General features: G+C 32.4%; 4 protein-coding genes across 8 annotated transcripts in view; 2 read left to right on the top strand and 2 right to left on the bottom strand.

Moving 5' to 3' along the window:
* Position 1: 1 nt before the first annotated feature.
* On the bottom strand, positions 2-2661 carry LOC144837099 (dual specificity protein phosphatase 19-like). Its single transcript, XM_078692099.1, has 4 exons — positions 2605-2661; positions 1681-1928; positions 1253-1406; positions 2-698 (listed from the first exon to the last, which is right to left on the bottom strand). Exons 2-4 carry the CDS (start codon positions 1913-1915, stop codon positions 455-457), a joined length of 633 nt encoding a protein of 210 aa, XP_078548225.1. The 5' UTR covers positions 1916-1928; positions 2605-2661; the 3' UTR covers positions 2-454.
* LOC144837097 (casein kinase II subunit beta) lies at positions 2175-5966 on the top strand. Its single transcript, XM_078692098.1, has 7 exons — positions 2175-2358; positions 2913-2987; positions 3154-3256; positions 3683-3798; positions 4329-4404; positions 4671-4860; positions 5165-5966. Exons 2-7 carry the CDS (start codon positions 2916-2918, stop codon positions 5268-5270), a joined length of 663 nt encoding a protein of 220 aa, XP_078548224.1. The 5' UTR covers positions 2175-2358; positions 2913-2915; the 3' UTR covers positions 5271-5966.
* A 668-nt stretch (positions 5967-6634) lies between these two features.
* LOC144837100 (peptidyl-prolyl cis-trans isomerase NIMA-interacting 1-like) lies at positions 6635-8188 on the bottom strand. The gene is made up of 3 exons (XM_078692100.1): positions 8045-8188; positions 7498-7680; positions 6635-7366 (listed from the first exon to the last, which is right to left on the bottom strand). The coding sequence occupies exons 1-3, from the start codon at positions 8097-8099 to the stop codon at positions 7146-7148; spliced, it is 459 nt and encodes a 152-aa protein (XP_078548226.1). The 5' UTR covers positions 8100-8188; the 3' UTR covers positions 6635-7145.
* Positions 8189-8398: 210 nt separating this feature from the next.
* LOC144837086 (EVI5-like protein) overlaps positions 8399-22560 on the top strand; it is a 34674-nt gene continuing 20512 nt past the window's right edge. For all 5 annotated transcript variants that reach the window (XM_078692081.1, XM_078692079.1, XM_078692078.1 and 2 more), the window contains exons 1-5: positions 8399-8512; positions 17134-17453; positions 20986-21214; positions 21746-21970; positions 22110-22184. In XM_078692081.1, coding sequence (XP_078548207.1) covers positions 17161-17453; positions 20986-21214; positions 21746-21970; positions 22110-22184 — 822 coding nt within the window. In that variant the 5' untranslated portion in view covers positions 8399-8512; positions 17134-17160. The remainder of the gene's footprint in view (positions 8513-17133; positions 17454-20985; positions 21215-21745; positions 21971-22109; positions 22185-22560) is intronic.

Raw genomic sequence — 22560 nt, 5'->3', positions numbered from 1 at the left:
ATTTATTTCAATGAATATAAGAATATAAAACTGATACATTTATAGTGTACAAATATTGTTTATCTCAACATAACAACTGGTAGACATAGATCCTATATTTATAATCCAGAATACTTTTATGCCATCATAAAAATATTAAATTCATGGCTTGGACTGACAATATATGCAAGCATAAGTTCACACACAAATCAATTTTGAGTACAGGCTTCAGTATCAACACTCTTCTCTAGGCTTAACGCATGGAGCAGAGGCCCCTGGTTTAGCACTCTTAAGGGGCCCTCAAACTCTGGGTAGTTGCACTGAGGCTGCTCATGTTGTAGGTCCCCTTATGCTCTGGGCCCCTGGTTTAGCACTCCTAAGGGACCCTCCAACGCTGGGTACAGTAGTTGCATTGGGGCTGCTCAGGTTTAGCCAGTGAGCGCTCATAGCTGCTACGCCACTGCTCCTCTTCTCTCTACACTTCAGTCTTATGATCATTCTGTAAAACCTGTAATTGTTTCATAAACCCATCATTGGGCCGTAGGCTTGGTCGCAGTATTCTTAGCTTTAATAATTCCTGTTTGACATCAACACCTTCAGTGCGTATCAGGTAGGCAAGTATCACTGTACAAGATCGAGATACTCCAGCATTGCAGTGGACTAACGTACAACCATCCTTTCTTCCTTTATCTATGAACTCAATACATTCATCCAAGAAACTAGGGGGAAACATAATTTGATTAAAATACTTTTTTTTTGGGCAGGGTATTATTTGTAAGAGGGCATGACATGCAGGGCCTCCTGGATTTAGCCAGAGAGTGCTCATAGCCGTCAGTGGCCAGTATCGCATTGGATGGATATCCTTGCATATTCTCATGTAGTATGCTATACTTGTCATTCATGCCTTCAAGCAAGGCAATCTAACAACAGAATGCTGAGCTCCGGAGATCAAAGGGTTTATATGTGGCTGAGATACTATCATCACAAACACAACAGAGAATATATACATAGTACAGTACTACGTGGTATTTTTCGCAGCCATACATAAGATCAAAAGACAGTTACGAGTCCAGGGCCGTAACCACCAGTACGGTTGGTAAGGTTTCAACCTGCGGACCACTTTATTTCTTGTGGCTACATCACTGGAGTTTCTATATTGGCAAGACAAGCTCAGTGTTCTGTTGTTAGATTGCCTTGCTTCATGTTACTGTACTTGCATTCATTTCTTTTTATAAAAACATGTGACCCCAATTGACATGGCCTTAATAAATACCTTGTAAGATCTATTTCCGGTAAATCCAAAAGCTCAACATGTTTGTATACAAACACATCAGGATATATGTTTTGTACACCAGTAGCTGTGTTTAAAATATGCGTAATACCATGCTCTTTCAAAAGATCCAATCGATGTGCTACATCCTGGCTACCTAGAAAAGAAAAATTTTTTAATTAAAATGCTTCCGGAAAAAAATGATGGAATTTGATAATTATAAAGAAATAATTATTGAAGGAAAGCATAAGCTTTGCATGAAATATAATACATATATAATACAACAAAAGTATAGCCAACATGTAATCACTCGTGGACATCAACCCCCATATATAGTTTAAAGGACAAAATCAAATCTGTTGATGGCAATTGGGTCCGATGGTAGTTGGTGCTTATTAGTATCTCTAAACATAATTATTTTAAACATTTACTTAGATATAACCCAGGTCGAACTTTCAGAACCTGTATGTCAGGTTTAGAATCTACTACAAAGAAACAGCCCCCTCCACCGCATGCTCCTTCGTCACTTCCTCCTCTTGTTGTCACATCAAATTGTCCAGCTTCATTTCTTCTTTCTGTAAACGTTTGACCATCAACTGTAATGACTTTTGTGCTAACTGGCTTCAGTGATCTCTTGGATGATGCCAATTGCTCTTGCAAATTCATTGTTAACAAAATCCTGACAAAAAATAATGGGGAAACAAGCCACATTATAAACAGGAATTACAGAAATAAATCATGATGATTTAAATTACTACCAGACCATATCATCCTGATGTGTGTCTTGGTTAGATTGGCCTTCTTCTGGTCCACTACTAATATTATAAATTAGTTTGAAACAAATTTGCATAAAAAATGTACAACTCAAAATAAAAAGTTTATAAAAATAAAATCTCTTGCAACCCGGTAACTAGAGAGGGCGGTATTTGAGCAGGAAGGTACGGTGTGTATGGAAAGTCCATTGATTCAGAGAATTTAGGCGAAATTTACAAAATTAAAACAATCAATTTGTGTTATAACTGAAAGTGACTGATGTTTTTTGTAACACCTTTAAAAGCGTGATAATCTTGGGCTTGGTATAGTTGTAGTATCTACAAATTAAACAAAATGTAAGTGATTTTATCTTAACTTTTGATAAGGTGGTATTTCGCGGGAGTTGGGATTGGCAGGCTGAGGTTTCATGATGAGCTCTCCTCGCGGTGTGCAGTCGCCGGGTAACTGGTGACTGCTGCTGTGGTTGGTTGCGGTTATGCTTGTTATGTGGAAAACGATGAGGCTAGCCTTGATTTCTGTTATAACTTACATGAAATGCGTGTCGGTTTTATGTACATTTATCTGATTACTATTTATCTTACTTTTTTGTGACTTGTTTAAATGTCCTCTTAACTGCATCTCTTCTGTTGTTGGTAGGCCCTCTATCTGCCCTCCTTCTTGCTGTGTGTGACCTCTCTGTGGTTAGGATCTGTGCTTTTAATCGGATCAAAATGAAATGATGTCAGAGACACTCTGGAACTAGGGAATAGTTGGGTTGTTTGTTGTTCATATGATTGTGTGATTGAAAAAAATTCACCTTCCCGTCAATGGTGGTACCTTATTGTTTTCTATTCCCTTTTGAAACACTGTGAAATAAAATGATGTTTACAGAAAATTTTGCATTTTACAGAAAATGAGCAGTTCAGAAGAGGTTTCATGGATTTCCTGGTTCTGTGGTTTACGAGGAAATGAATTCTTCTGTGAAGTAAGTGATAATGTTATCGTTTAATTGTGTTATTTTATTTATTTGCCATTTGTTTACTTTCTTTATTATTGTGTGTAACCTGTTTCCTAAATTATGAATCTGCCCATGACTCCATCTCACCCAATTAATATGTTTAACATAATTTATGATATTTTTTCTCTTTTAGGTTGATGAAGATTATATTCAAGACAAGTTTAACCTAACAGGACTGAATGAACAAGTTCCACATTACAGACAAGCTTTAGATATGATATTAGACTTAGAACCAGGTATTTGTGATCAAATAAAAACCTGTCTTTTCTTAGTATGTCATTAGCATCGATAGTCATCATCATCAACCCAGTTTTATTTTCTATACACAATCTCAGTGTTTGACTAAAAAGAGTGATTAAAAGAGAGAGCTTCACAAACAAAACAAACAACATTTTATCATCAAGAAATTTAGGTCATCGCTGGTAGGATTCTAACATTTTCATTTGCATGCATAGCATAGCTAGAAAATCTTTTTTAAATACTAATATATTAAATGCATGAGCGTTACAATGGTTGTGTCACTGGCAAAATGTTGGCAATTCATTTCTAATTGAAATTGGATAATGAAATTGGGCAGATATTTTTCCCCGATCTAATTGTACTTCATACTTGATAAATTTGAGTAACTTTTTTGTAATAATGAAATGTTCTGTTTTGTTAAGATGATGAACTAGAAGAGAATCCGAATCAGAGTGATTTGATAGAACAGGCGGCAGAGATGTTATATGGACTCATACACTCCAGATTTATAATGACAAATAGGGGTATTGCATTAATGGTGAGCTCAGGGCTGTGTTTACCTCCATCTTAGATAAATAACTAGTAGGCCCCATGGGGGTGAGGGGTTCTAGTACTACTGGATATTAATATTACATGCTGTATTAAAAACTTAGCTTAAGGCTCTGTCTACACTATCAAACTAGTTTGACAAAAACAGTGTGATGTGCCCAAATATGATAGTGATATACCCACATGGTAGTGATATGACATCATCATGTCCATATGGTACATCACATTTTTTGTTGCATAATATGAAGTTTGATTGTGTAGACATAGCTTTAAACTTGACACCTTCTGAAAGTGTCTTAATTGGGGTGTCCGGGTTCTATGTAGGAGTGCCGTATTAAACATGAGGTTTCTTTCGTTTATTTTTAAGTATAATGTAGTTGGCCCAAGTAAATACTAATCAAAATAGTAAAACTTCAGTACATGTATAGCACTTTGTAAATTTAAAATTTATAAACAAATAGATGAATATGTAAAGTAAAATAGATTGATCAATAGTATTTTTTCTTGATGATTTTATAGGTTGAAAAGTATCAGCAGGGTGATTTCGGCCATTGTCCACGGGTATATTGTGAAAATCAGCCAGTCCTACCAATAGGTATGTATATTACAAACATCATAGCATTTTTTGGTTGTCTAACAACCACGCAGCGCCATCTATCGTGACGTGCGCCATCTATCAGTGTGACGTCAACACCGCAGAATTCTATGGGCACACATCACATTTTTTTTGTCACAAAGTTTGATTGTGCAGACAGAGCTTTAGAAAACGTTGTTGTACTAGTAATTAGTGAATGTTCTTATATATCTAAAATTAGAAAAAAAAAAACAAAATGTGTAAATTATTATTGGTTATGTTTTCAGGTTTATCAGACGTGCCAGGGGAGGCAATGGTGAAACTTTACTGTCCAAAATGTCAAGATGTCTACACACCTAAGTCATCTCGTCACCACCACACAGACGGTGCTTATTTTGGTACCGGCTTCCCACACATGTTGTTTATGGTTCATCCTGAGTATCGTCCTAAAAGACCAGCCAACCAGTTTGTGCCCAGGTATGTAGACTTGTCATGTCACACCCAGAGGTGTAAATAGGTACCAAATATTTACCTCCAATAGATTACTGTCCAAAACTGCAGAATTATAATTTTTTTCTCACTATTTTAAAATTTTGTATCAACCATCTCTGATTCCACTTGGGCACAATGCAAAACCATTAATTAATTTGACCAAACCAAAATGTTGCTTGTGGTTGGTCAACTCATTTGTGTTGCACCGCGTTGAAATGGGAACCAAGATTTATGGAAATAAAAAATTCACATTTTAGACATTTACATAACTTTTTGTTTTACTTTTCAGACTTTACGGTTTTAAAATCCACCCACTCGCATATGAATACCAGTATCAGGCAGCATCACGTAACCGTTACACCTTTCCCCGTACGTCTGGTGGTCACAAGAAATGAACAATGTACGCACGTCATCAAACATTGCGCAACTTGCGTCCGAACGAGTTGACTGAAAGCATTCCTTGAATGTGTACACCACTTCACACAGTTACTTGTATATCCACCATATTATTAATTTATGTTGATTTATTCATAGATATATACATAAATTATGTTAATATGTATGTGGTTTTTTTTTTAAGAGCATGGCTTTGGTATTGTTTTGGTGAATGTAGAAATAACTAACATGCAATAGTGTTATACGTAAAAACCAAAAAGATATTTCAGTTGAGTTTAGTAATAAATCGTCCAAAAAAAACTAATTTTATTATAACATTTCAAAATATTACTTTACTGCTTAAATATGTTCATAATCGAGGATTATATTTTGGCAAACCACTTTTTTTTATCATCTGCAACAATGGGAAAGTAGTGGAAAAAATACAAAAACGTTAAAATAGATACCAGAAATACGAAAATATTCAGAAATACGAAAATATTTAGGTATGTTGGTATGTATTTTGTTTAACCTGAGGGTAATCTTGATTAAATTAGGTCACATCCCATATCATTGATTGTGGCAGCTATGGTTTTGTATTTGATTTTTGTATTTTTTATATTACACTATATACATTTTTAGAAATATCAAGGAAACAAAAGAAATATCAATTATTTTAAAAATGTACGAAACTTACGAAAAAGAAGAACTGTTTATTTCTTTAGATTTTTTATCATTGACACCTGTGATTATTTATTCCAGGTGGTACAATGTAAAATTGATTTGTCTGACAAAATCTTACTTTTTCACAGGTTAAAATGTTTCCTTTAGTATGTGTTAACAAAAATCATGTGATTTCTTATTTATTAATATACATGTAAGTTGTTTCTTTCTAAACATTTTTGTCCTTATATGGCATAATAAACTACAAAAAGGCCAATACAATCCACATTTTGTGCTTAACTGTTCATATACTATAAGCTGTATATAAAACTTGTTGCATTTTATATACATTGGGAGTCTTGAATGGCCTCTGATTATAGATAGGTGTTGATTTGTTGACCGTGTGGTCTACTGCTAAGGGCTACCAATTAATAAGTCTTACTGTAGGTCACTTAAATACCATAAAAAAACATATTTATAATGGTGTAATGAATGTACAATGTTTTTTTTGTATGTTATTAGGAAGGTACTCAACTGAATAGATATTGGGTAGAATTTCCATAAATACTGGCAATTAGTATAGCAAGAGACATGGTTTAGGTGTAGAGTTCCGTTCATTGATACAATGTTACCTTGCAATAAATGTATCTAACAAAACAATTGTACAATAGAATTTGTATTAAGTACACAAGTTTTTTGACAAAAATACGATAAATAAATCAAATTAAACTCAACTAAAACTTTAATTTATATGTAAAAAAAACTTGAAAAGGCATATTTTTCATTGATTATAGCAAAATACAGTAATTTACTTTTTTGTCCAATAATTGTGCAATACGGTTTTAATACAAGATAATGAAGTATTAGCAAGAACAAGAATGTTGATCATGATTAGTGATACTAGAAAAACATTTACTCAAATCTTCATAAGAATTTAGGATCTAAATAATCTTTAATTTTTGTTCAATTTTAAGAAAAGAGATAATAGTACATTTAATATTAATATTTTTTGCCTATAATACTTTGTAAAATTCTGTCTACACTATCAAACTAGTTTGACAAAAAAAGTGTGATGTGCCCAAATATGGTAGTGATATGACATCATCGTGTCCATATATGGGCACATTACATTTTTTTGATAGTGTAAACAGAGCTTTGCGACATCCATGTTTAGAAGGTAGGAAAGCAAGGAAACATTGAGTATGACATTATTAAGAGTCTTTCATCCTTGTTTACCCTGTACGATAAATAATATGAATTCCAGAATCGGTGTAAATAGGTTCGCTAATATCGCCAATTTTAAGGGCCAGTGTAGCTTCTTCAAATGGACGTTGCATTTGACCGTGACCGAACCATCCTAGATCCCCGCCCTTACGAGCTGAGCTACAATCACTTTCTTCAGATGCTAGTTCGCTGAACTCTATTTCACCACTAACGATTCGTTCTCTGTGACCTGAAAAAAAGTTAGATTTTGAAACTGTAACTGGAAAAGCTCTTCCACAACAATATATACTGTATTAATTATTATGAAAAAAGGTGTTAAAATTAATGTTAATTTAACCATGATTTAAATACAATTTAAACCTTTTAATATCTCCAGTGCCTCGTCCTTGGATCGGGTTATGGTGTCCTGTTTCCATGACGATGGTCTTCTCGATTCCACATGTTTCACCAACAGATGAGAACACCTCATAGTATCCGATGCCGCTGCTGTGGGCTTCTCCCATTGACTCGCATTTGTCTTCGTATTCAGATAGTATATTTTACCTTTTTGATGGAAAGTGAAAAAAAATAATTATGTATGTAAAACTTAGTTCTCTATATTCTAGTCCTGCATATGGCTACTAAGTCCTACTAAGACTAGTGCTTGTTGAGCAGTTACATGTTATTACAGTAGTATTATCATGGCAATAGGGTAAATCCCAATAAAGCCAGGGAAAACCCCTTTCCTCGCCCAAGAAAATTCTCAATCATGCATCACACTCAAACCAACCCGAGATAGGCCTAACTTTAGACATCAAATTAAGTATTAATTCCATGGGGAAAATTTGTTATGAAAAATCTTTGGCCATCAATATGGCTTTTACATGTTACTTATCTATTTTCTTTCAATTAAGCAAAAACAGCTAACCGTTTTTACGACTTTCACGAATAACCCATCCCTCCGGTAAATCTTGGTCTGCCATGTTTTTTTTTTGCGAGAGTGGAGAGAGTGGACCGGACCGAGTGTTAGTTGTCAATCCAGTCTGTTTTATTTTGGTTGCCGCAAAACGACTGAATGAAAACTACTTTCGTCAAAAAAACATAGACACTTTGCATTGCAGTGGTATTCGCCATACAGTGTTCAACTACGTGTCACTGATGACAATGTACAGTACTGTGTTGTTCTGAAAATGAGGGCGTGATTTGATAAATCTCCGTTTCGCGGTCCATCCCACAAAGTCCGCTGCTTTGTCGAGTTGTAGGCTTGCTGCTGTAAAACAGCAGTGTTTTGATTTGACACAGGAGGGACAAGTTAAGATATTTTTAGTTGTGAAAGTTGACATGATTTAATTAGTGATTTATCCATACTTCTTCTGCAAGAAGTAGTGCTTTAAAAGTAAGTAACCTAAACTATTGAATGATAAATATTGATAATAGGCCTACTTAATAGTCAGTGTAGGCTAGCCTAGTACTAGCTAGGCTACTTTTGTACTTTGCTTGGTCGGCGACGGTGGTGGAGGTGATACCTACCTCCTGCACTCATGCTGCTTGCTAGCTAGGCATACTCTAGGGCCTAGACTACTAAAGAGAGGTCAGACTAGAATTTTCTTATGTTGAGCCTCACTAGGCTATCTAGCCTAGTCCGACGGCCATCCAAAAATAGGCAGGCAAAAACAGAAATCACAAAAAAACTATTTTTGGTAATAATTATTATACTATTAAATAATTAATTTAGGCCTAGGCCCCATTGGAATAAATTACCAGAAGATATCATTTCTGGAAAAACTGTAGAATCCTTCAAATAAAAATTGAGGGCCCTTCCTGAAAGACTACATACGGGGCCTATCAAGTAGTAGTTGAAAACAATCAATAGTTATGTTAATAACAGCCCCCACCCCCCTTGAGAAACAGCACCTTGTTGATTGGCGACGCCGATACGATATACTGTACTATCCTTCTTTAGCTGCACAGCAGAATGTACTGAACAATGTGTTGATAATGAACACAAAAAAGATTATTAACCAAAACCAACATTTTATTTAAAAATTTAAATTTTATATTTACTGTATTTTCTAATTTTTCAGTATATTCTTCCAATTATGTAGAAAGTAACATTAAATAGTTTGTTACAGCTAGACAGATAAGAAAGAATGAATAATGCGATATAATCCAAGTCTTCCTAAAAGCTAATTTATGACTAACAACAGGCTGTCTAGTCTAATGCAGTATCTTGGATATTGTTCAAATATTTTGATTATTAAAGTAGGACTTTAAAAAAAAAACAATGTAAAATATGTCTTGGTTTGAGGATGTAGAACTATCAACTTATTTTGAGTGTTTATAATTACCAATTATAGTCATAAGCCACACATTTTGAATTATCCAGAACTGAGAATTAGAGTATCGAACAATTATCGTTAATTCTCCATGCTTCATTGGTCTATTACAGTCTGGAAAAGGAATAGTAATACAGTTAGTTAAAAATTAGGGACCTTTTCAATCCATAGAGAAATCAGTTCAACCTAAACTAAAGACAATTATGGTTTTTGGGGAGTTTCTGCAAGGAGCTATAATTAATCTTTTAAAATTTGTCATTGTGATAAAATAGTGATATATAATACTATAATAGTAAGCTCTTCTACTGTGTATAAAATTGTATCATGACTAGTAGTGGAACTTGTACAGTAATATGTAGTGAGTCATACAAAGTGGGTGTCCCTGCCCAGTGTGTGTTTTATTGTAAAGGCTAGTTTGCTCTACTGTGAATAATGTAAGCTGAATGGCATAAAACTGTACTATGCAGTGGATTCATTCAATGATGTATTATCATTTTGTGTGTCAATTGATTTATTTAATGACATAAATAAATATTTCTGTAGTGAAATCAATCCATAAATTATAAAATTAGGTCTTTCTCATGTGGATACTTTACCGATATTGTTTAATAAATAATGAATTATTCATTTTATTTATTTTTATTATATAGTTTCATTATTAAACCATAAACCTCTAGAAAGTTAAAGAAAACATTCAATTCTTTTGATTAAATAACAAAGTTTACATAGTGTACTACTGTATACCTAGTATACAGTACTGTAGGCCTACTAAGAGAGTGCCTAAATATAAAATGTTTCAAAAATTATTATTTGCTTCTTTTGTTTGAATACTCGAATTTGCTAGGAAAAGCAATATTTGTTCAGAGCTAATGAGATAACATTGTAAATTATTAAATTACTCCATACTGTCTGTTCTGTACCACAGTATCATTCTACTTCCTGTTTTCTTATACCACTTTTTTTATTGTTGTTGTACAAAGTACAGTATGATTTCCTGCAGAAAGATTCATATTCATAGGAATCACCTTTATGTCGGTGGCACACATTTATCAGTTAATGGTGCATCCAATTTACAGACAAAATTACAAATAACATAAGCCACAAAGTTCTAAATACTAATACATAACATCAACACAAAATGTAAACTAATTAATAACTAATTACAGATATGTATGGAAATACATTACTTAATTAAACTGTACAATATATCTAGAAAAACAAAACAGAAAAACCAAGTTAAAAAAATAAAAAAACAAAATAACTAAATAAAAAAAAAAAAAAAAAAAAAATACAGGATATCATTAAAAATAAACATCTACATCTGAATACCAGTTGAAAGTTGTTTCACAACTGATTATTATATTGTCAATATTTTTGATATTTTTTATTGTACTGTATGTAATAGAGACAGTGCAAATCAAACAGTGTAATATAAATACAGGATATAAAATTAAACTAAAGTTAATTAGATATAGATTAGATAATTTAGATATAAAATATCATCTGTTCTCATACAATTTAAATTTTGTATCTGTTGTATTGATTTTGTCTAGATATATATTTATTTAAAAAACTCAACGTGTATGAACGTGTGCCACCGCTGTAATGGTGTAGCTTCAATAAATATTATTTCAATAATTACTGTAGTACAGTTTAAGTATATACAACAATGAAACCATTAATGGTAATAGGTCCCAAAGTTCTACAGTTATTACTGAATGTTTCCTTCCTCTAACAAAACAAAAATGTAATCAAAAGTTTTTGTGAGTTTGAAAAGTTCCCATTACTATTAATGGAAATATTCACAGATGATTGTACTGTACAAAATATTTTATTTCAGTTTGTAAATTAAAATACTGTATGCCATTGTTAACCTGTTGGATTACTCATTCTTGTGTCTGGTTAAAACCTATGAAGGTCATTTAAGTTACTGATGACGTTGGGAAAAAATGAACAAAAGTGACGTTTACAATTAAGCTATTCTTGTTGCAGAGGATATGCTGATAATTATTGACGGATAATAATGCTTATACAGTTGTTACTTGTTGATTTAATCTAAGGATCTAGATTTCACTTGAAAAATGGATCATTTACGGAAATGTTTTCTTAACTATACAGTACAGAGTACCTGTATATGGATTCAAATTTATATACTGTACTAATAGTTCATAGAGTTGTGGGAATAATTGAATTTATTTTCAGTTGGTCATTCAGTTACAGTTAAAAAATTCCTTATTGTTGAAGCTAATAATAAAACAATCTTAGTGATATTATTATTATTACTGGTGTAAAGCAAAACAAATAGGTAATTTATCCAGGGTAGAAAGTGTACATTGGATAGCGACCTTATAAATAATATTAGGTCATAGGTCTGCTAAATCACTTATACTGTACTGTTGAAAAATGGTTGTAATGTACTGTGGATAAAACATACTACACAAATTATAATTATGTTGGATAAACTCTCATTCCAAAATTATCCCCGATATTGTCTGTGGATCTAAATTTTTTAACAGTGAAATATTATGGTCGAAAAGTAAAAAAAAAATGTTGTAATTAAGAATGTCAACAGAAAGTAATGACTACTGAATGCCTTCAGAAGATGGCTAATTAGTAACAGTATAAGGATTTTTCCAAAAAAATGCTAAAACTCAATTGTTTCCAAAAATCCTTGAAAGCTTTCACTTCTGGAAAAATAAATAAAAAACAAACAAGATTACTTAGTTTGTACTTAGTATTTTGTAGGCTACAAAGTTGTTGACATTGCAACTTACAGTAAACATTGGTACAGGTACAGTACTAGTAGTAGTTGGTACAATCCAGCTAATATAGTAACGTGAACGTTATTGTCTTTTATTGATTTTAATTATTCACCTTCATTGCTATTGACAATCTTACGTTACCTCAGCCGGAAATTTGGGCTGTTTTGAAATGAATAGTGGAAAAAATAACTCATTATTATGAAATGATTACTGTAGTAATCATTTTGCCACAATTGTGAGACAGGGTTTTGAAAATAATTATTAATATCACATAGTCTTAGTTAATGCATGGAGGGAAGTGCTACATCTGTTATACTGTACTGTATATTAAGACATTAAGCTGAAAAGAGTAAGACGTACAGTACTGATAGTAAGTCTACATATTATTCATATTACCCAGTTGGCCGATCCAGATTTTTTAAAAAGAAGGACCCAAGGCCTAAAAACGGTGAAATGAAATGCTGCACTTAAATAAACTAATTGACTCCAATGGAAACTACAATTCGTCTTGATGTAAAGATTAATTAGGTCATTTTTCATCTGAATTTTTCTATATAGATTTGAAATATAACTACACAATGTCCTATCTTTTTAGTAGAAATTGTTAGAATTTAGAAGGCAGCACTCCCCCTTCCCTTGGATCTATCTACTGTACCTAATGTGATGCCACATACTCAACTCACTATTTGTTCTCTAAAGAGTTGTTTAAATGTTTATCATTACTAATACTATGAAGGTAAAGTTTAGATTTTATTTTCTTTATTGTTAGAAGCTATACAGTATGTAATACCCAGCTTACTGTACAATAAGAAAGATACTGGTACTTTAATATGCAACCAGAAGACTTGAACAATGACGACGACACAAATGTGTACAACATACAGTAAGTGTGTTATGGTTGTGACTTGTACTCTGTGGAGTGAAGTTGTGGCTTGGTGATCTTGTGAACCTCTGAGGGTCCCTAATGATCAGCAATTGCTGGATGGATCACCCTCATTAAATATGGTCAAAAAATAAATAAATAAAAAATAACCCATTCAAAATATCCACTATTGGAGAGAGTACAGTACTCTGTAGTTTCTTTTTTTTAACATGCATCTTCCATGTCAGTCTACATTATGCTCAGACATATTGTAATTTTGTTTTTAAAGTATAGCTACTGTAGTGTAAGCTATATTAAACTTAAAGCTAATGTACAGTACCTTCACTGTTTTATGGAACGCAAAATGGCACTGCTCAATTCTTATACAGTAGTATGATTTTCCATTTTTAAACAAACTACAAGAGTGAATGTAGCTATCACAGTACAGTCATTGGAGGGGGGGGGGGGGGGGTAGCAAAAGACCTACTTTCTAGGATGGGAAATCAGATAATCTATATATCTATTTGTGCTGATTTTGACATTTTTCTCCTAACTCTATTTTTTCTTTATCAATTCAATCATTTTCTCTAGTAAATCAGTTGTATTTTAAATATAAAATTATTCTTTGTACTTTGAATTAAAAAAGCGAAAATTAGATTATATATTTCTGCGTAACTGAAGGACGTGACATTTCAAGGACCTATAAACATCTGACCATAAAAAGAGTTCACACCATTTAACAATTATAACATGAATGTGATTGGTCAAATTAAACATTATTTTGGATAGTTAACCTGAAAATATTCATTTACCCAAATAGAATTATAACATGAATTAGATCATGAATGTGATTGGTCAATTTAAACGATGTTTAGGAAATGGTTAACCAGTTATTAATTGTTTCTAATTATCATATTAAAGTTAAGGTGTGAATTGAACGAATATAATCATTTTCAAATGGAACGTTTGTCGTACAGATTGTCACATGAATTTTCCTTCTTTTTTAATGTACTGTAGTAAGTGTTTTAATTTTTTACATTTTTGTTATAATTATGTATAAAATTGTATAAATTTGTTTATCTTTTATTTTAAATATCAGGGTTACAGTACTTTATTGTATAATATAGTAGGAATCTTTACTTACTGCAACTGTCTTATTTGAACTCCATAATATCTTTACAACTCATTTTTATTTCTTACTTTGACCATGGAGCTATAAAATTAGTATTAATTTATAGCTCCATCTTTGACATTGGTCAGTACTGTAAGGAAGTGCTTTGTTTTTAAAGGAGAACATACAGATCTTAAATGTTTAACTCTATATATCCACAAAAAAAATTGCTCTATGATCTAATCTGTTGTCAGGGTCATGTCATCCAGGAAGTAGTATTGTTGATGTAATGACGTAAGCTCCATGTCAAAGGGGACTACCTGTTATGTCACTTTTGTCACTGTTGTTGTCATATGTTTATTGAATAACCTCTGTAATAATAATAATAATCTGTCATGGGAAGAATGTATTATGTAAAGTCTTTTGTAACACTTTGAGATGTACTGTATAGTATTGTGCTTCTACTGTACATTTACTAGATTAATTTGATAAAAGTTTTTAGTGTAAATTTGTTTACAGTACTATGATTTTATTTTCTTTTATTTACCCAAAAATAATTTATAAACATTGTAAACATAAATTAAACTTAACATCATCATTATCAATATCAAGGAAAGGGCTGAAAAATAATCATGGAACTAATCAAGTTCAGACCATAAACATTGAATAATAAACAGTTAATAAATAAGAACAACCTTTGTAAACTTACAGGTACAGTACATAAAACATTTAATTCTGCAGTTAACTTTAAAATAATCTTTAGTTTAAAAGTTCTTTGAAGAAAGTAAGCAAATATTTCAAAGTCATCAAATCTACAATATTAACGATTTGTCATGTTAAATTTAAATTCTAAAGCTCTGTCTACAATCAAACTTTATGACAAAAAAGTGTGATGTGCCCAAATATGGTAGTAGTGATATGCTTAAATATGGTAATGATGTGACATCGTCTATATGGACGTATCACATTGTTTTGTCACATCAAGTTTGATGGCTTATAGGCAAGTTATTGAGCTGCTGATCAAACCATCTTGGATTAATAGGTGTACCTTTTAAACTCTGATGATTGTTGATTTAAACTCTCAAAACAAAAAAGGTCTAATATGATTTTAGACTTGATTAAGCATGTGATATTCCAAGTATTAGATGTTAGCTTAGGTTTGTACTTACTAGTGTACTTAAACAGCTGTTTCTCATTCAACATAGTAGAGACTGTACTGTACATCCCATTCAATAATAGGAAGTGGGATTGCAGCACTGGACATTGCAAGCTGCGATGCTCAAATAGCAAGTTGAGATTGCAGCCCTGGACATTACAAGTTGCAATGCTCAAATAGCAAGTTGGAATTGCATCCCTGGACATTGCAAGCTGCAATGCTCAAATAGGGAGTTGAAATTGCACTCTGGAACATTGCTAACTTATTAAGTGCTCATTATTGTAGAAAATGTCTCTGTTTATTTATATTCTGGTTAAATTCTTATTTTAAACCGCCAAAAAACAACATTATCAAAGTTGTACAATGTATATTAAATGCAGTGTTTAGCAATTAGTTATTGTTTTCATTTATGGGCCCTAGACTGTACCTGTATCACTGTACAAGGAATATACTTCTTGGCTTCAAAGACTTCTTAATTTATAAACAATAATACTTCAGTCAACTTTCCCAATATCCTCCTACTGGACACGATGGGCTGCCTACAGTAATTATAAAATGTTGAGTTTTCTGAAAAGTCTGGTATCCTGTGTCTATTTTGTGCCTAGGTTACCTGGATAAACCGAAAAATGCCCTATTCTCCTCGAAGAGTGAGATATACTTGAAAAGTAGAAAATTCATTGAAGGTCCCTTTCCATAAATGGTACAGTCCACAAAGCATGCACTCAAGTGGGAGTCATTTCTGTTTTGTGTAATTTTTAAATAATGGTAAAAATGAATTTTGAACATTTTGGACCTCATGAAAAATCTGGTTTTGGGAGAGTTTCCGGATTTCAAAGAGTCTGGTATTGGGAGAGTGGGCTGACCTGATGTAAAGTGCCTATTAGTGTACCTCCATTCTTCACAACAACTACAGTACAAAATGTGTCCATGTATGGTGAAATTTGTTCAATTTATTCCTAAGCATGTTACAGTACAACTAAAGTTGATAATGTTTATAAACTTTTCCTATATAGTATACAGTACTTGACACTAGAGATACAGTAATATTTTTAGTGCCTTTCAATTTGTTCATTAGTGAATCAATCAATATGTTGAACATATGTTTCAAAACAAGTAGGTAATTATTTGACCTAATCGGCGAGGTCGACTCATTACTTCTTTTAAAGGATTTACTTCTAATATTAATATGTTTGTCATAAACGCATAACACAACTAATAATTACAATCTGTGAGCTACGATTGGTTTGAATTCATTTGCAATAGAATTCATTATTTAGTTACTTTTCATAGTATTATGTAAACAAGGAAGTTTTGGATTTAAAAAAATACACTTCAATTCTGCCTTATTTTCTGCCCTTTTTATTATTGACATGGAACATACAGTAGTGAGTAACTTCCATGTTTGACAAGAGAGAAAAATCGTTATATACAGTAGTGTGTAGTTTTTCATGGAGTTCAGATTCGGTCAGGAATTCGGTATACAGCACCAGATATTGAGTGGTAACTTTAGGATCTACAGTATCTGTATCTGAAATTTATATTAACTTTTTTTTTATTAGTCTTCTTTAGAGAGGGAAGCCCAGATCAATGATATCACTGCTTTCCACTGGGGCCCTCATTACCCCGGTCATAAGCAGATATTAATCAGATTAAAGTTGTGTCTTGACCAAACCCATTTGTACACCTGGATCACTTTTTACCAATAATAATTAAATTATTTTTTTATTGGGTATTGACTTATAGCATTTTCTGCCACATTTTAACCCATGAATTTTAATCTATTTTTATAGGTACAGTATACAGACTGTGAGCAGTTGATGGCGTGTGTGTCGACCCCATCATCCACCCCTACCAGGATAATCGTGGAAGGATGCAACGATACCGGTGAAAGTCCGAACAACTCCCCCAATGGCAAGGCTTTGTCAAACTGTAGCAGTGTAGAAAGCGCAGAGATGAAAAGCATTGAATCGGAACTGTCTGGCTGCGATAGCGGCGTTGATAGTAGTTCAACGAAAAGTGTGGACTTACTGATGGAGAAGACAGCAGCGATTGAGTCTATCACGGCTAACAGCGAGGCAGAGCTTGTGGCCAAGTTAGAACTTCAAAACAGGTAAAAACCGTGATATATTATGGATCAGTTATTGGTATACATAAAGTCGGTAGGATAATCCCAAAATGGATACCCTTGCCAAGCTGGTCAATAACAGAAACACCTACAGTAAAATGTCTACTTTTAGAGAAAGTTTTTTTTTACATGATATTAATAATTAATTTATGAAGAGCTTTAAACAAATTCTGGTTTTGGAAAAGTTTCAAGTTTGAAGAAGGTGAAGGTATTGTAAATTACAAGATTTTTTTACAATTTAGGTCAAATTCTATTTATTTCTATACTGACATTTTGGAAAACAAGTTTTTTTTGTCAAATAATTTGAACCATGTCATCTAGAGAAAAAAGTCATTATGGTTGTTCAATTAAAACTGGAACATATTGTATATGATAGTACAGTATTTCTATTACTACTAATGTACAGTAGTTTTATATAGTATTAATACAAAATTCATAACTGCCTGTGAAATATTTGCTTAATACTGTTTATTATCAATTGTTCCACTTTGTACAGAATAAGTAATTTCTGAATGCTGCCCTCTTTAGATTACACCTGTAGCTTCATTTATTGTGTTTGAATATAAAAATTATTCATTCATTTTTTAATAGAATATTAATAATTAATACAAAATTATATACTATAGTGTTATAGTTCACTGTAGTTTAACTGTAACTTTTAGAATGCAGTTTTTTTTTTTATACTGTAATTCTTAGAATAGTCAGCGAAACGCTTTTTAAAAAATAATATAGAATAGATTATGAAAGTGTTTGATTAGAAACAGAAACTTAATTTATTATAAGAACAAAAGGCATACTTTGTAAATGGTTGCAGAACTTTTCGAAAGCCACACTGTATGAAATTATAGAGAATAGGACATCCTTGTACAGCGTTTGTTACGGTATTAGACACTGGGATGTTGTATCAGCAACAGGTAAGGTAGTAAGGGGTTTTTTTTCAGATTAGTTTCAAGAGTCTTTTTCAGACTTATTATAAAGTTTTTTTATAGCTACTGTACTGTACAAGCATTTAAATTGTCTATTTCATACCTAGCTTTCCTTAACAAACATTACTGTAGCCCTAATTTTCCTGCAGGAAAAGAATTAGTGGCTCAGGGAAAGGGATTAGGTTAGTTTTTCCAGGTAAGCGGAACTAGACAACCACCATTTCTGGTTTGTGTATTGTTTTCCTACATTGCAGGAATAGTAATTTGTTTATTTTACACTGAGTTGGAGCATGATAGATACCAAATTACCACCCCCACCCCCATCCAAGCTGTTGGATTAGGAGCTTTCGGTATTTGTTCTACTTTTTATTTTAATTGTAACTTTTTAATGTTTCCGTTTGCTCTTTATTCTATCATTATTAAATTGTATTATATAAGGAACTTGTTATTGAAAGGAAATCGTTATAGTCTTACAATAATACTGTACATTCACTTGGAAAGTACCAATTACACCCTGATTACAGCAACTTCAGACACTATATAGAATCAATGGACTACTACTGTACCTTTTAATACTAGCAATGTGTCCAATATGACCTGTTAGTTTAAATTTATCAATGTTTAAATGAGATGCAACATTCAGCAGTCAATTATCAGTACTTATTGAGATTGCATTTGACTTTTGCAAACACTTCTTTTCAATATTGTAGATGTTTTGCAGGAATATCTATTTTCTATGTTTTAAGGTTGGTAAATTTAGTATCTTGCAAAGCCTGCTAAAATAGGTGTGTGTTCCCTGAATAGCCTACTGTAGGCATTGACCGTAGTCTAAAAATAGGAATGTCCAAACAAGAGGTTGTTATATACAGGGAGATGTCTCCCTGTTATATACTACTGGATATTCCTAGTTTTAACTGCATAGCTTGTATTATTATAGTAAGCCAAAAATACTGGTAGGTTGCCAATATAGACTGGACTGGATTCACACAATAGTACATTTTGTTTGTTAATGAATTCTTAATTAATTAGTAATTAACTTATTTTAAATTTCATATAGTTAATTTTTTTTAAATTTATTTCTAATTTATTGAGGTGAATAATATTATACTTCAAAAAATAAAACAGATATTGTAATTCCCTGGGCATGTTATGGGAACAATGTATGGAATGCACTATTGTCTACAACTTGCTAAAACAAACACTATATTCCAATACACTGTACTCCAATAATACAGTTGTGTGAAAGCTCTTTTCTGATTGGACTTTATCCTCAGTTGGATAACGATGATGACCTCAGTTGACATAATAAACTCATAAGGAGGCCTAGTCTACCAAGCCCTGCAGCTTGTTTAAATTCTCACAGTTGTTGATGTGTTTAAACTCTGTTTACGGTCTGCTTCTTGTCTCAATCATTGGATCAGTTTGCTAGGCCTAGAAACATTTTTAGTGGAATTGTAAGGAGTATATGGAATGGACACTTTCACTTATTTACAAAGTTTCTTTGGAGATGGGTAGGTATTTATACTTCTACTAAGTTATTGAATATTGAAAAAGACTGTTGCATTACTGTGTATATAATGACTGGTAACACTGCACGGTACCAGACAATTATGTCGTGTGTCGGAGAAAGTGAAAGAGGAGTATGGTTATACTTTAATGATTACTTGTGTTGACTTTTTGAGTAAGATTTTTGTAGAGTTAATTTAACCTTGCTTTAATAGTGAAAATTATATTAGTACTGTACAGCCAGTGTCTGACCTTCGAACCTATGTTGTTTGCCCATATTTGGTTATGCCATGGTCTTGAAAGAACATTCATCACATGTAGTGTGTACCACATGTTTTATGCTACATTAACGTTCTTTTTCAATACGACAATACATCCGAAAGTCAACATTTATTTTTACGATGAAGGGATTTGCAACATTTAGTAATTTATTTTAGTCTTACTGTACAGTCAAACTCTCTTAGAAAAACAAGCACGTGTTTATTTTAAAGTTCATATACTGTAGTACAAAGTCAATCGTGCTTGTATTGGAGTCAACTGTGTACAATAATCAACCTTTGACCTTGCAAGTGTACATGCTGTTCATGTGTGATTAAATACATTGATTATATGCTATAGAATCATTGGGTCAGCTTACAGTCAATGATATGATGGTATAAAGTACATATATTCATTAATCATTTTGTTTTCTTTTACACTTTGTTGCTGAAAAGATTATACATTTGAATATGTATTTTTTTCATAACTTATAATATTTGTATATGTATGTATTTTAAAATTGTATTATTTTTTTATTATTTGAATAATTATCAGTATATTATTTTGTTGACATACTCTTACTGTAGTATGAATATAATATTATTGTTGAAGTTTTCACATGATTCTCTCATATTTGTATACTGTACTCGGGACAAATCTCTTATGTTTGCACCAAGAAGTATGTTTGTTTGTTGTTATTCAAACTGAAGACTAAAAAGACTTCCACTTTGAAACCCTTTAAATGTTGACTAAAATAATAAAATCTATCTATCTAGTGTTTTACTCATTTAATTTCTAAATGTTTTCATTTTTAAAATATTTTTCAGATTGTTAGAAGCTGATACGAAGTCTATGAAATCGCTGACGGACTCAACAAGGTCATCACGGCGTGGGTCAAATTCAAGTCTTAGATCGACAGGATCGGTTCAAAGCAATATGAGCAACACAAACGCCAGCAGCGGGGGTGAGATGGACATCAATGAATTGTGGGTAACATGGGGCAAGATCGTTAACGACTGGGAAGAATATTCAAGAAAGAAACCTAAACAATTAAAGGTATTATAGTAGTCTTAAGCTCTGTCTACACTATCAAACTAGTTTGACAAAAAAAGTGTGATGTGCCCAAATATGGTAGTGATATGCCCAAATATGGTAGTGATATAACATCATCATGTCCATATATGGGCACACCACATTTTTTGTCACATAAAGTTTGATAGTGTAGATAAGGCTGCTTTAGGCTAGTTAGGAATTGTTTTGAATTTAAGTTGGGTGGAGCTAATGTAATGATATTGGTAATGGTCACGCCCAAAACAGGTGTAGGTGTCACCATGAGTTTTGTAAGGTGTGTCTAAATTTAGTTAGCACCACATACTTTAACAAATAGCTTTATATGTCATACTTTCATTTGTAACATGTGTAATGCATCTTTTGTTGTTTAGTAGCTAACAGCATCCTATTACTATTACTGTAGGTAGAAAGTAGGTGAGAAAGAAAGAAGACAATGTTGAATTTTTTTATCATTTTATCTTATTTAATATGTTATTAACTTATATTAATAATAAAATTATATTTTTGTCCCATCAGGAATTGGTAAAAGCAGGAATTCCTCACCATTTCCGTGGTATTGTCTGGCAGCTGTTGTGTGGTGCATATGGGTCGTCTCTACGAGATCGCTACGCGGAATACTTAAAACAAACATCACCGCATGAAAAGCTTATACGAAGGGATATTGCACGAACTTATCCAGAACACGCATTCTTTAAAGAAAAAGATGGACCAGGACAAGAAACATTATTTAATGTTATGAAAGTAAGAAATATTCTCATCTAAAATAGTTATTGTTCATCAACAGTATTTGTTATTTATGTGAAATAAAAAAAAATTAAATCCAAAGGTAAATTACTGTTAAAAATGACAATTAATATTGCTTGTATTATTTGATTCCTAGGCATACTCATTACATGATCGTGAGGTGGGCTACTGCCAAGGTAGTGCCTTTATTGTTGGCTTGTTACTAATGCAGGTAAGGATTAAATATATTAATATATTTGATTATTCAAATCACACAAAATATATACTCACTTCCTTTAGATAATTATTGCTTTGTTTTCATTTAAACTAAGTTCCTACTAAAAATAATTCGATAATAAATATATGTTGCATTTGATCAAATATAGGACCATCCATAATGGACTCTACCATTTTAAAGTGGGGTGGGAAGGACACGATTTGGTGCCTTACTGTATCTAATTAAAATAATACTAGAATTAGGTGATAACTGTAAACACAAACAAATAAATATCAACAAGAATATCAAGGATATACAACTACAACATGCAACATTTTTGGTGAAAATTTAGACATAACTGCTTACCATTTAAGCTCTGTCTACACTATCA

The sequence above is a fragment of the Antedon bifida genome, chromosome 3, assembly GCF_963402885.1.
Source record: "Antedon bifida chromosome 3, ecAntBifi1.1, whole genome shotgun sequence".
Taxonomy (NCBI): domain Eukaryota; kingdom Metazoa; phylum Echinodermata; class Crinoidea; order Comatulida; family Antedonidae; genus Antedon; species Antedon bifida.
Note: the sequence above shows the minus strand (reverse complement) of the source record. Positions and strands in the feature narration are given on the sequence as shown.